At 37.9% G+C, this 15500-nt stretch overlaps 1 protein-coding gene across 1 annotated transcript in view; it reads left to right on the forward strand.

Moving 5' to 3' along the window:
* Positions 1-9640, forward strand: part of LOC131941969 (pinopsin) — a 36028-nt gene extending 26388 nt beyond the window's left edge. Inside the window, exons 3-6 of the mRNA XM_059301605.1 lie at positions 275-483; positions 1874-1979; positions 2892-3011; positions 9076-9640. Of these exons, the coding sequence (XP_059157588.1) occupies positions 275-483; positions 1874-1979; positions 2892-3011; positions 9076-9458 (818 nt within the window). The 3' untranslated portion in view covers positions 9459-9640. The remainder of the gene's footprint in view (positions 1-274; positions 484-1873; positions 1980-2891; positions 3012-9075) is intronic.
* Positions 9641-15500: the final 5860 nt, after the last annotated feature.

Raw genomic sequence — 15500 nt, forward strand, 5'->3', positions numbered from 1 at the left:
GCAATTTATATTTATTTTACTTTAGTTTTATTACGAGTGCGTGTCAGTGTTTCTTCCAGACTTTTTTCTCCGGGGGGGGGGGGGGGGGCTTTTGAAATTTTCGGGGGGGGGGCGGTCAAAATTTTTGGGGGGGGGGGCGGACACTAGTAAAAGTGTATGTTTACTATATAAAATCCATCTCGTTCGGGGGGGGGGGGGGGGCAGTAGACTTAAATGCCTTGTTGAATAGCCATTACATCTGATGTTGAATGTTATACCTGTACTGTCCCCACAGCCGGCTGCTACTTCCTGGGATTCGTCTGGGCCATCCCCCCAGCGTTTGGCTGGAACGAGTTCGACCTGGAGGGCGCTGGCATCTCCTGCAGTGTCGTCTGGGAGAACCCCGACCCGGTCTACACCAGCTACATCTGGGCCATCTTCTTCGCCTGCTTCGTCATCCCGCTGGGCATCATGATCTATTCGTACTGGGGCGTGCTGGCCACGGTAAGTGACGTCATACAGCTGGACATCATGGTCTACTCATACTGGGGCGTGATGGCAACGGTAAGTGACGCCATCCCACGGTAAGTGACGTCATCGGGCATCATTGTCTACTGGGTAAGTGAAGTCATAGCGCTGGGCATCATGGTCTACTGCAGGGGTCTCCAAACTACGCTCCGCGATGTCATTTTATCCGGCCCGCGACGATCTTTTTGTCCACTGAATAAATGTTTGTTGGAGGTGGCTGAGGAGCTTTGCACGGAAAATTCAAAACTATTTGAAAATGTAGCTTGAAAGAAATAGGTGACTTCCTGATAGTAAAGGCAAATCACAGCCATTATTGTCTGATGAAGAGTGGGTATAGAAATTGGCCTCTGCTGCAGACATAACTAGTGATTTAAATTTTCTGAACCTAAAACTACAAGAGAGTGAAATCTAGTTTATGATCTATACACCCACCTAAAGGCCTTTAGATACAAACTTGTCATGTTTTTGGAACAAGTACAGGCTAACAACTTGACACACTTTCAGCAGTGCAAGGTCTTTACGGCTGAAGCAACCACTGAGTCCCGCACGTCCTTTACATACGAGATCGTTAAAGACCTCCAGCTGCAGTTTCAGTAGCGGTTTTCTGACTTGGATTCAAAGGCAGAAGAAGTGAGACTGTTTCAAAGCCCATTTGAAGCAAATGTGGCCAGTTGCAAAGATGAACTGCAGCGGGAGGTCATTGAATTGCAGGAAAATGACTTCCTTAGAGACACGTTCAAAGAAGGGCGGATGGGTTTTCATACGGTTTTGCACAAGGAAGACTTTCCTAACATAAAAACTTTTGTATCAAAATACCTTTCAAATTTTCGAACAACATACCTGTGTGAACAAAAAATTTCAAGAATGAAATACGTGAAGAACAATTTGAGAACACACGTAGACCTCGGGTGGGGGGGGGGGGTGGACACTTGAAATTTGCATATATTTCTATATAAATTATATTTCGTTGGGGGGAGGGGCGGTAGACGTTTTTTGGGGGAGGGGGGGGGTGGGGCGCCACGACCCTGAAGAGATGCCTTAAAGAAACTCTGGCCCCCGAACTGATATTTGATAGTTAATGCGGCCCTCGGGCTGAAAAGTTTGGAGACCCCTGGTCTACTGGTCTACTGGGTAAGTGACGTCATCTCGCTGGGCATCATGGTTTCCACACTTTAGACTGGTCACTTTAAAATTTTTTCACAAAGATTCTCTCCACACCCTCCCTCCCTCCGGCACGAAACATTTTTTCCCGTCCAAACGAGACCCGCCCATTCACCAAACTGCCCTCAAAGATATTTTACCAAGTCCAACATGACCGAATGTCATACTTACATGAACTGAATGTTTGACTTGTTCACATTGACAGCTCCGGTCCCTGAACAAGAACTCAGTCTGGGACATGAACAGCCGGGTGGCCAAGAAAAATCTGGCCATCGAGAAAAAAATGTTTAAAACTGCTGTGCTCATTGTGGGTGAGTAATTTACTTTGTTATTGGTGAGTACTTTTGTAGGTCATTTGTGATTTATGTCAGTTCCTATGTAGGCCAGTTCTTATGTAGGTCAAATAAAATGTAGGTCACTTGTTGCTTAGGTCAGTTCTTACGTAAGCAATCCTAATGTAGATCATGTTCTATGAAGGTCAGTTCTTATGTAGGCCAAGTCTTAAATAGGTCAGCTCTGAAGTAGGCCAAATCTAGGTCAGATCTAATGCAGGTTAGTTGTGTTAAGGCCAGTTGTTATGTAGGTCGTCTTATATAGCTAAGGTGTAATGAATGTCGTGTATTATTTAGGTCGTGTCGTATGTAGGTCAGTTCTTACTTAGGTCAGTTCTTAAATTGGACAATAGTAAAATAGGTTAGATTGAATATACGTCATATGTTCTTATGAAGGTCAAGTCTTATATAAGTCGTGTTTAATATAGGTCATGCGATAAGTATGTCATTTCTTTATCGATTCTATGAAATCTAAGCATTACTATCTGGTCAGCTAAGCATCGAAGTCTGAAAACGCCTTCATTGGTCCCTGGGCCCAGCTCTTATTTGTACCTAACTCTTGCATTTTAAATAATTTTTACACGACCATACAGTTCTTCGCAAGTCATCGTAGCAGAAACTGCTTAACTCTACTTCACCTCTTTACTCCCCGCTAAAGAAGCAACAAAAAAAGAAACTATCATACATATTGTTCTATTCTTATAGTTATTCATGGAATATCTTTAAAAATTGATTAGATATTTACTTTAAATTGAACTTAGTATCTGAAACAATGCTCCTAATGATGTTGACCTTATAATAGAAATAATGCCTTTGACCCCGACTTTGAAACGGTGCCCTTGACCCTACATTAAAAACAATGCCCCCACTTAATGACCTTGACCTCCACAGCCAGCTTCTGGGCGTGTTGGATGCCCTACACCATCGTCTCTTTCATCGTCGCTTTCGCCGGAAGTGACATCATCCCGCCGTTGTTCTCCACCATTCCACCCGTCATAGCCAAGTGCCAAGGTGAGTGCTGGTCACGCTTCACCTGTTTCCGCTCTCACACCTCGGTATGTTCACACGCTCTAACTCCTACACCATCACACACCCGTGTCACCAAACCAATGTGTATGTCTGTGGCACTGTATGGAATCAGTCAATTTGACGAATGTACTCATTATACATGTATCAAAATATACCACAGCAACCTATTAGATACTTTTATATATATATATATATATATATATATATATATATATATATATATATATATATATAATATATATATATATATATATATATATATATATATATATATATATATATATATATATATATATATATATATATAATATGTATGTATATCTGTGTGTGTATAAGTATATATACTTTAGTTATATACGATACCTACTGTATAGAGTAATGTGGGTTGGCTAATGAGCAAGTAAATGTTCATTGCCGTAAATTTTGACAAATGATTTTACCATGCTATTCCCATTTTCATACACCCAGTAGTTAAATAGATCCTGCATTTAGTTGTAAGACCACTAGGCTGCTTAGATTCCAGGCCTCAACCCTTTTGAAGAAAAAAAAGTCACAGAAAAAGAAATCATAATCGAATAGACAATCGCGATAATATACAAGCAGACATTTCTTGTAGCTATTTAGAAACAAATATCATTGAATACTAGGTTAAAAGACACGTTGATGTTTTACATAGTCTGTGTCTTGAACAAGAGAGGGGCTTTAATATCTTTCCTCATTGTCTGTCGAGGCAGTCTCTGTTACACCTGACCCCTTTATATAAACATCTACGTCACAGTCTCTCAGTTCTATCTCTATAGTCGTATAAGTATTCTGACCATCTGTTTCCTATCTGAGGTTGGTAGACGGTTGCTGTTCAGATTTCCGACTCTTAAAAGTATTCTATCCATCTCTCTTTACCTCAGTACCTCTTTATTTGGGACCATCTCTCTTTACCTCAGTACCTCTTTACTTGGGACCATCTCTCTTTACCTCAGTACCTGACTCATCTCTCTTTACCTCAGTACCTCTTTACTTGGGGCCATTTCTTTACCTCAGTACCTCTTTACTTTGCGTCATCTCTCTTTACCTCAATACCTCTTTACTTGGGTGCCATCTCTCTTTACTTCAATATATCTCTACGATATCTCTTTATCTCACCTCTTCTCTCAAAACTGCTAAATTTTTATACATATGTTTATTTCAAATTTCCGCACTTTTTGTTATTTCATTAAAACCGAAATCTACAGCCTAATAAAACTAAAAATAATATCTTACAGTTGAGATAAAAATATTTTTCTGTGACATTTTTCTCTGCTTATAGATTCTATTTAATCATTTACACTCAGTTTCATTTATTAAACTTTTATTTTATTTCATTTTTTTTTTTATTTTGTTTCAGCCCATTAAGTTGTATATTTTTATGAATCCCCGACTAATTTTTCTCTATTTTCTATCCCGCCAAGGCCTGCTTAATCCCATCATCCTTGTCTCTAGGCACAGAGCCTTTCAAAGGGCGTTTTTCGCAACCTTTGTCGTGCAGAGGCGGCGTAAAAAGCGAACGGAATTTTCAGAGAGAGTCATTGAAGTAAGACCGTTGTGACGCGACTATTGTTAATGGAGATTTATATTTGTTTTAAAATCAGAGACATTGAAACTTTTTACTGCCCGTAGGTTATAGATTGCTAGAGGTGTAAAAAATAAAATGAAGACTTTTATAAAGTATATCAGAGTATTTACAGCAGTGGTTCTTAAATTTTTTTGGGGTATCGAACCCCACCAGTTTCTTATTCGCGTTTTCCGAATCCTTAGTAATAAAATCTGTTCGCGAATTATATGAGTCGGGTGTGTGTGTCTTGAGCTACGCTGAACCCCTGAGACTGATTAAGCGAACCCCTGGGGTCCGATCGACCCCAGGTTAAGAACCACTGATCTAGAGGAACGCTACGGGAACAGAACTGTACCCGGACAGATTCGCGAAATTTGAGACAGGGCGAGCAATCTGCTGTCACAACCAGATGAGATTTTAAATATTTATTAGCTAAAAGTGGGGGTATTTTTTTTGGGGTGGGAGGTGGGGTGGGGTTGGGGGGGGAGGAGGTTGGACTTTGGGAGGCTGTGCATTGATTAGGTACGGGACGGGGGCTGTAACATTTAGACCCTAACTAGAACTAGGGGTAGGGGGTTTGTATAATTTGAGATCTTAAACAGAGCTGTGAGTGTGTGTGTGTGTGTGTGTGGGGGGGGCGGTTAGGCTTTAGGAGGCTGTACATTAATTAGGTGGGGGTCGGCGGCTATAAAATTTACACCCTAACTAGAACTAGGGGTAGGGGGTCGTATAATTTGAGATCTTAAACAGAGGGGAGGGGCGGAGCTATAAGTCTTCGTCTCTGAAGCAACCAGTGACTAAATATAGGTCACCAGCTGTTGTGTAGACACTATCACGTGATACCCGTGTTGTAACATGTTTTATTGAGCACGATACGTAACTGGTCCCGCGCGATAAATTAATGAAATCCGCCCGTCAATATAGATAAACATAGATGTTTAATTGTATGTTGTTAATGAGTATGTTGTTAATGAGTATGTCGGTAATGTTACAATGCTATGTTGTTTTTGTACCCTACTCCCTGCCTAATATGTAGCTTGTTTGCTTATTTATAGTTTTTTTTCTTTACTTTTGTCATCATTTCGTTTTTATTCTGCTGCTAGATATTTTTCTGTATTTCAATATTAATATAGGCTACATTAAATTTTTTAGTTATTTTTCAGTTGTGTTATTTTAACTTTACAATACCCGGAATATCAATAATATTTTTAATAATTTCTCCGGAAATTTAAACAGTATTTCACTAATTTAATTAATATTTTAAAAAAATATTCACCAGAAAAATAAACACAAAAAATCGCAGTTGCCTTAAAAATTCATATTATTACACTTTTTTTCTCATGTTTTATGTATATTCATAGCCTCGGATTCAGTGCGACCTTTCTCTTGTTATTTTTAAACTCCTTCAAGTATGAAATCATCAACGACCTTTTATCTAAATAAAACAAAAATGAACCGATATGAAAAAGAATAATTAGATTTTTTTGAGAAATATTTTGCTAAAAATCTCAAGTTCGCTCAGGTGTCAGAGTGTATTATGTGTCTCTACAGATAATTTTTTGAAAAAAAAAATGATAGAAAGTTTTATTTAGATGAGTAATTGAGATAATTATTTGCTGGAAAATCTGTTTACCAGATACTGACATTTTATCTACCACGTAGTCAAGTCCATTGTTGACGCGGATTTTTTCTGTACCACCCCTTCACCGTCTTTCTCACTCCGCGTTAGACCTGGCTGTTACCTACCTGTTATATCTACTCAACTGATCTTTAGAAAACTCTGTTTTTTTTCGCTTGGTTCCGTTACAGTTCCGTGCATTATAGGAACATCCTCGCCAGACCTGATGACATATCCTGATGACATATCCTGATGACATGTCCTGATGACATGTCCTAATGACATGTCCTTTACATCTGCTCTTTCATTCAGCAAGCGGCCTTATAATGATGCCCAATCAACTACGTACGTTATTGAAGATGCTCTCTTTATACGAGATTCCTAATAGCCCTCTATAACCTATCATTTTCTTGGATATATGTTTGTTTATGCATTCCTGTTTGTGTCTAGATTTTGGGAGCTGAGAGACAGGACAGTGGCTTTGATCAAAGTTTATGTTAGCCAGATTTTTAATGCAGTGTTTATGTTTTCGTTTTTTTTTATGGGCTAGCGGGCGGATCTTAAGTCTGCGCATGCGTAGCTTTGTCGAGCATTTGCAGACGTGGACAGTACATCCGAGAAGTTGGAGATTTTGTACATGTAGTTTCTCTTCTACAATTATTTTTAGTGTTGGAAGGGATTCCCCCAACACAATTAAGTATACGTGTCAACTGGTTATGTGCCATTTTAGGCTGTTGACTCTGATTTCAACCTGCTTTTCTATTTGGATTTGCTTCCATAGCCCTTGTCCAATCAAGAACAAACTACCAGGCAGCAGTTGTTTGATTTTGGAGTTGTCTCTCCGAGGGGCTGTCCTCAGCTAACGAGCCTCATCTGCCCGAGGGTTCGAACCTTAGACTTTTCGGTTTAGCAACCATGAGCTAAACCGACCACGCCGACCCCTTATTCCATTTTGAAACAGTTTGTCAATGTTGTTTACTACGTCCGTCGTTGCTTCGTTCGTTCTATGTTCTCAGCAATATAGAAGTCCGTCATTCTTTTGACGCCAAGGCTAATTACACCTTGTTATTTTCAAAAGTATCTGCCATTATTTGTTTACAATAAAATGCCCATAGATATGTGCAAGTGGAAATCACCGCCTCATTTCAACTGTACTGTTTTTAAATATTGTTTAACACTGTTATTGAAATAGACGACGCTTGCTTCTTTGACACATATGTTTTAGTTTGCTTTCTCTATTATTTATGTTTTTTTTCTCACTCTGGGCAAAAGATCCCCAAAGCCAAACTCTCTTAAAAGCAACTAAACGTCTACAGATACCTGGTCTAGATTTTTTTTAAGACTGCGGGTATTTAATAATCTGAGATTAATGATTTATTTAGTTGTAATTCGTTCCTGTCTGAAACCTGACAGTTCTTTGGATGATTTTTGCAGCTTAAATCTTAAATCTATCATATTTGATTTTTGCCTGGAATTCCTCTGAATGGCTTGAAAGTCATAGGTGCGGCAGTTTAGGCAAGTGGTAGGTTGTGTTTCTTTGGGATGGTGATGATGAGGAATTGTGTATTTAACATAGCTCTATCTCCTACCCGCCACATCCTGTTGCAGATATTTAGAAGCACTCTTGTCATAGTTTCTCCCTCCATGACATATTTAGCAACGCCCCTGTCATAATTCCTCCCCTGTCAGATATTTAGCAGCGCCCCGACTAGTACAGTAAAACTACATCTCATTGGTCGAATCTTTGACCTCACCTTCTACAGAATAGGTTATGACCCGCCTGTTTATTATATTTCAGTGTACTATCGCGCTTCAAACTCATCGAGAAGATTGTTTCAGCTATGGTTCAAATGTCATCTCATATTTCTTCTAGCTGACCTCTTACTGATGGCATATTGCATGAGCCAGTTATGATTATACCTGGCACTAATACCAGCTGTAAATAGACCAGTATTTTACCCCCCCCCCTCCTTTACTGACCCTCGCGTCGTATGAGCAGGTAGGAATGTATTATGACCGTCATTTGTCACGTACGTCTCGCGGTGGTCAAGTTTCTGGGTGTTAAACTTCGCCATACATTTGTATTATTGCCAGATATTCCGAGAGCAAATTAATCAACATATTGTCTTACTTTCAAATCACAATGCAAACTTGAAACAAACTTCAGAAGAAAGAAAAAATATATATAATTTTTGTGTCTGAAATATCTGGTTTAAAAGCTGACGTTTGCGCCGGCATCAAATATCAACATTTGACATCTCGTTAAAATCAGGCAATAAAAAGTTGAACGGGAATTTTGAATAGGGAAATTATTAACATAATAAAATTAGTTTTGTTTTTATTGTATAGGTGTGGTCTAGCTCGCTATGTCTAAAGTAGATTTCACATATATGGGTGTCTGTGTTTTGTATGTTATGGGCCTTGCACAGAAATGTAAAAAAAAAAAAATTAAAATGTCATTATTGTATTAACGTTCCAATTATCGTTTTTTTTATAAGCTAGCTTCGGATGTTCTGTGTTCTATGTGGCTTCGTTTAACACCATTTTAAACTTTTAAAAAGTAGAACAGAATATTTTTAGAAAAAAAAAGAAATTAATTATTTAATTTTTTTGTAGGCGTAAATTTTAAAAATTGGAAAACGTGAAGAAATTTGATGATTTTTTAATTTATTTTATGATGTTTTTATTTCTTTTTATGATGTTTTTCTTTTTATGATGTTTTTATTTTTATGATGTTTTTATTTTTATGATGTTTTTAATTTTATGATGTTTTGACTTTTGTGATGTTTTGACTTTTATGATGTTTTGATGGTTTGATGGGTTGATGTTAACTATTCCAGGCCTCCTCGATCCTATAATCTACGTGGCGACCAACAAACAAATGAGAACGGCCCTGTACGAGATGCTACCCTGTCAGGGCCTCAAGGCCTCCCTCCTCAAAGAGGAGCAGGAGGCCGTGGAGGAGCCGGAGTCTGAAGAGTCAGACGTCGAGGGGCCATCCAAACCAAAAGGCGCCAAAAAATCTGACGGAGCCAGGAAACTGGACGAGAACAAGAGAGGAAAAATTGGCGGGAAAAAGAACAAAGTCCACGCCGTTAATGTGGAACCGTCTGCAGAAGGCGTGCAGGCTTCTAGTCCCGACGGGTCAACTGTGGTCAGTTGTGTTCAAATCTCCCAGGTTGGCCCTAGTACACAGGTCAGCTATACCAGCAAGTCTAGCTGAGGACGGGTTGTCTCCCGATACCTCATCTACTCGATCACGTACCGAATCATTATCGAATACAAAATTCAGAACGATACCAATACAGTATTAAATACTTAGCAAATATAATATTCAGGAAAAAGCCTATATTGATACCTACTTAAAATGTATTGTGAAACATTACTTTGAAATCAAGCGGTTGTTCTATGCGCAAGAATAGATTTCTTCTGTTTCCATTTTTAGCTGACACCGATTTATTTATAGCTATCATGTGATATAGCTGCTTACACACCGACATCTAAAGCTTTCAAAACGTGGTGAACCATGTGGTGACGCACGTGATGCTGACGTAACTGTGGACGTCATGTTTGCTGATGACGTCATACACACTAGAGACTTAGTAACTAGATAAATAAGTCGAGCATTTGGAAGGAACTATACATGACGTTAACAATGACGTAGGGTACGATAGAGGAAACGACACACACACACAAGAAATACACATACACACAACTAAAAGTCACACGTACACTATTAACAGTCACACATACACAAAAATAATCACACACACAGAAGAAACAGTAACACATTCACAAGAAACAGCCACACATACACAAGAAAGAGTCATACATACACAAGAAACAGTCACACATACACACGAAAAGTCACACATACACAAGAAACAGTTAAACATACAAAAGAAACAGTCACACATACACAAGAAACAGTCACACACACACACACACAGGAAACAGTCACACACACACAGGAAACAGCCACACATACACTAAAACCATTCACACACAGCCTTCGACTTAGTCACCTAAATTTAACTTGCATTACTTGTCAATTTCACTCGAATATTTACATGTTCTGGAGCTTAAGATTTTAATTTATTCTGTTGATTTTTAAGTTATTAAGTCCGCTTGTCATACAACATTACATCATTAATTTTATTCAAGCGGAATCGCTGATAATTTTTTTTTCACAACCCGAGTATTCTACTTCTGCACTTCTCTGTCTAAAAATTGTAATAGTTTTTTTTTTTTCAAATTTCTAAAGCTGCTATTCGATTTCCATTTCCACAATAATTTTCTTGTGTTTATTAATTGGCTATTTAACACACATCCACACACACACACTAACACACACATCAACAACACTCAAGCTTACATAAACATCTTATACAACACAAGAACACATACACCTACACACACCCACAACCACACCAACTCATACACCAACAACACTCAAACGTACATAAATATCTTATACAACACAAGAACACCTTCACACACACACACACACACACACACACACACACACGAGCAGACACATACAGCTCTATCTCACACACAAGCAAACCACACACATATTCGTTGGAAATGTGAGGGTTTTTTTATACGCTCCCTCTTGTTGATATAATCGGCCTAACCCCCCCCCCCCCCCAACTCTTCAATCTAGACAAAAATATTTTAAAATCGTTACAAGATTGCCGCTCAACATGAAGCATGAAATTATTTTAAGAAACCCAAAAAAAAAAAAAAAAAAAAAAAAAAAAAAAAACAACCTGCACACACTTTTATTTGGAAGGCTAAAAGAAAGCTTCATGTTGCGTATATTTCATCTGGTCGAAATTTGAGATATCGTTACGTTGGAAATCTCGTAGAAGATCTCGTTACGTTGGAAATCTCGTAGAAGATCTCGTTACTTTGGGAATCTCGCAGGATTTAAATGAAGTCCCATCGATTACCGTACTCCTGACAATCAGAGAGCCGTTAAAACAAATGTCCATCTGTCCCCCCAAGTCCACATTTATCCATCAGCTTTTGAATCCTTTATTCAAATTACACCCACTCTGTTTTTTGTGTAGACCGGCATTTCTTTTTTCAAAGATATTCTCACTCTGTTTGTTTTATACAATCCGACATTGTATTATTTAACGGTACAGTTCCTCTGTTTTTATGTTATAGGCCTATATGATATTTACTTTTTTAAAAGTAGATCCACACATTTTTATAATGATGTTATAGGCCTACTGAAATTATTTCATTATTTAAAGATACATACACTCTGTTTCTATAAAAGCCGACATTGTATTATTCAACGGTACAGATTCTCTATTTTAATGACGTTTCTTTTTTTAAAAATACCACTCTGTTTTTTATAATGTATATCTTTGTTTTGTTTTAACACCCACCAATTCAGCTTTTAATTTACACCATCATTTATTTATACAAACATACATCTACACATTATTTATGTTGTACCGACGTTTCTTGTAGGATTTGCCGACGTTTATTTTATGTTATACCGACGTTTCTTTATCTTTTTCCATTCTTATACCGACAATTTTTTAATTCTTCAAAATTTTTACCGATGTTTCTTTGTATCCTACCAAACGTATACCGAACTATATGTGTATTTTTCCAATCTCAGTAAAGTTGCAGCATCATTTTTTTGTGAAAAAAATGATCCGTTCTGTTAGAAGCTTTACCGTAATGTTTGAGCCAATCATATCAAATGTCATCACCTGCACACACAACAACACAATTGTTGTATCCTCACACCTGTAGTTTACCTGTCAGGTGTGCTGCATGTTTACCTGATATGTAAGCCAGTTATTCGTGAGTGACATGCGCATTACCAGCCTACAACTTGACACTGGTTCCCATTAATTTATCACTACAGATGTTAAACAATATTTGTTTCTCAAAGTATTACGTCATACAGTTTTAATTTTGAAGTTATGTTTGTTTATTGCTTTAACTATTGCTTCTATATCTAAATATAGTGTACTAGACTATATTCATTATAATATACAGCAAAAAAAATACTAAGTATATTAGTTGGTTATGTTGTATATATGATATATTTTTATATAGACCATGAATTTGAACATGTACACCTTAGAAGAAATGAAAAATGAAGACTGTTATTGTAAAAAGTGCAACTAAAATTGTAGATACAAAATATCTATGTCATGCCTAAATAGGGTTAGCCGGGACTCGAACCCTGGATCTTCATGGTATCGTCAGACTATCGGGTCGACTGTAAATAAATATCCTACTATTTTAAACTAATTCCCAGACAGCACTATGTGTATCAGGCAACTACATATCCTAATAGGATAATACACATCGAACAGGGTCTTTTTTATACTAGAAGAATTCACAGCTTGAGTTATGAGCTCGTAATTCACTGAATTCATTCATGAAAACACATCCTTATCATTCAGCTCCGTCCATTGAATTCATTCACGCCATTAGGGAATATTGCTCGTCTCATTATGCATGTGCATTCTTAGAGCAGCTCGGTTTTGTGTGTGAGTGTAGGTGTGTGTGGGTGGGGGGGGGGGGGGGGTGTCATTCGTTTGTAAGGAGGGGGTTGGCTGTTATTCGTTTGTATTGAGGGAAGTGGTTTTCATTGGTTTGTAAGGAGGCAAGTGGTTGTCAATTGTTTATAAGGAGGGAAGTGATTGCCATTTGTTTGTAAGGATGGGGTGGTTGTCATTTGTTTGTAAGGATGGGGTGGTTGTCATTTGTTAGTAAGGAGGGAAGTGGTTGTCATTTGTTAGTAAGGAGGGAAGTGGTTGTCATTTGTTTATAAGGAGGGAAGTGGTGGTCATCTGTTTGTAAGGAGGCAAGTGGTTGCCATTTGTTTGTAAGGATGGGGTGGTTGTCATTTGTTAGTAAGGAGGGAAGTGGTTGTCATTTGTTTGTAAGGATGGGGTGGTTGTCATTTGTTTGTAAGGATGGGGTGGTTGTCATTTGTTAGTAAGGAGGGAAGTGGTTGTCATATTTTTGTAAGGAAGGGGTGGTTGTTATTTGTAAGGAGAGAAGTTTTTGTGATACGTTTCTCCCATCATGTGCAGAATGTGCATAACAGTTTTAAGTGTTTTTAAAAGGTTGTGTCTCCAGCTCCAAAATTGTCAACAGTTCCTAATGGCAGTCATCACATGCAAAAGTCGGTCTGTCTACATACAAGTCAATCTAGTTCGTGTATCCATCTCCAAAATTGTAAACAGCTCCTAATAACAGTCATCGGCTGCAAAAGCTGGTCTACATACATGTCTAGTTCGTATCACCTGGCAAGCTGTAGGTAAACAGGTAACACAGGTGCTCTACGCAGGTGTTAGTGTACATGCAGTCCACTTAGTGTACCTGAGCTGACGTACAGTGACGTTTGTACAACGATGACGTCAGGGCCAGGATAAAACACGGACACAAAAAAAATACAAAGCGACTATTGCGCGTTTACATTACAGCCTCCCAATACCGCATGCGTCGTGTTTAGTGTTTACTACCAGCACACGTTAATTAAGTATAATTAATTTTTGTCAGTTTTGATAAACAATTTTGTTGCATAATACTTATTGTAAAATTCCCGAATAACAAACAACAATACATTGTTAGTATCATTTTATCAACAAAATAAACAAATGAACGGCTAATTAGAATCAACACTAAACAAAATAAAAACAAACAACATATTAGTTAATGTAGGTAAACAAGAAAATAAGTAAAACAGTATCAACATTTTTTCGTCAGTTTATATGATCAGCACTCACAAACAACAGTACTTTACGTCACGTGTTTTCATGTGTTGATCCTGGGCCAGAAACGTAACATCTTTACACACACATAAACATACACACACACACACAAACACACACACAAACACTTATATGTATATTTATATCTATATATTATATATATATATATATATATATATATATATATATATATATATATATATATATGCGTGTGTGTGTGATTAAATATTACTCAATAAAAAGGAGTATAGCATATAAAACTACCATTCAACTGTTCAATATCATGTTTATTTCCAAAAATACCATCTGTCACAATGGTCTTACTCTATTTGTTTAGAACACAATTTAAAATTACATTTAAGACAAATACTTCAGCGTTCTTTGTGCAACTTTAAAAATTCATTATTTAACTCTCTAAAGGTTTACATGCTAAAAGCATGCTAAAAGCTTTAATTTGCTGAAAAAAAATCTTGTGTGAAAAAAATTGTAAACAAAGATAAAAGCCGCTCCAACAGACTGCAAAGAGTTCTAGCCTAACAAATATTCACAATGTAAGAGTTTTTTTTATTGATTTTAACACATTGAACTTATGCGCTTAAAATCTCCGATTATGTTGAATCTCCGGTTGGATTGTGCGTATACTGATTTTTTAATGTGTGTACATGTGTACGGATTGTGAACTATGTGGGATGTATGTTTGTGTATGGTTACTTTACAATGTGTTACTGTTTGTATAATGGTTGTATTATGTGTATGCGTGTGTTTGTGTAGGTCTGTATTAGAAATAAAGATATCACGAACTCAATCACTGGAAATAATTATTGTCGGCTAAACCTTACTTTAGGAGTTGTAGTTAAGTGAAAGACAGCATTGGTCGAATATTGAGATGTCTATTTATTGAACTCAAGACATTCGTGAGCAGTGTTTCTTCCAGACTTTTTTCTCCGGGGGGAGGGGGGGCACTTGAAATTTCCATGGAGGGGGGGGGGGGGGGGCGGACACTAGTAAAAGTGTATGTTTATTATATACAATCCATCTCGTTTGGGGGGGGGGGGGACGTACACTTCTGCGGGGGGGAAGGGGGACGGAACCCCCCCCCCCCCTATAGATGCCTGGAAGAAACTCTTTTGGTGAGATGTGTCCGTGTATAGAAACATAGACACCAATGCGATGTGTCTGCCTATTGAACACACATCTATCAAATGTGTCTGTTTTATGGAACACAGACTTTGATGAGATGTGTCTGCCTATTGAACACAGACATTGATGAGATGTGTCTGCCTATTGAACACAGACTTTGATAAGATGGTCTGATTAATTTAACCTTTGACATTTCTAAATGTTTACTCTGTGAGACAGAATAAACGTAAACAGTTAGCCATGGGAGACAAAAACGATCATTATAGATTTGGGCTGGTGTGAGTGTGTGTGTGTGTTAATGTGTATAGTGTAGTGTGTGGAAGGGGGAGGGTGTTTAACACTACTGGCATTCATTTTTGTGTGTGCAA

Source organism: Physella acuta, unplaced genomic scaffold, assembly GCF_028476545.2.
Source record: "Physella acuta isolate Inbredline_101_S28 unplaced genomic scaffold, ASM2847654v3 ptg000378l, whole genome shotgun sequence".
In the NCBI taxonomy this organism is placed as follows: Eukaryota; Metazoa; Mollusca; class Gastropoda; family Physidae; genus Physella; species Physella acuta.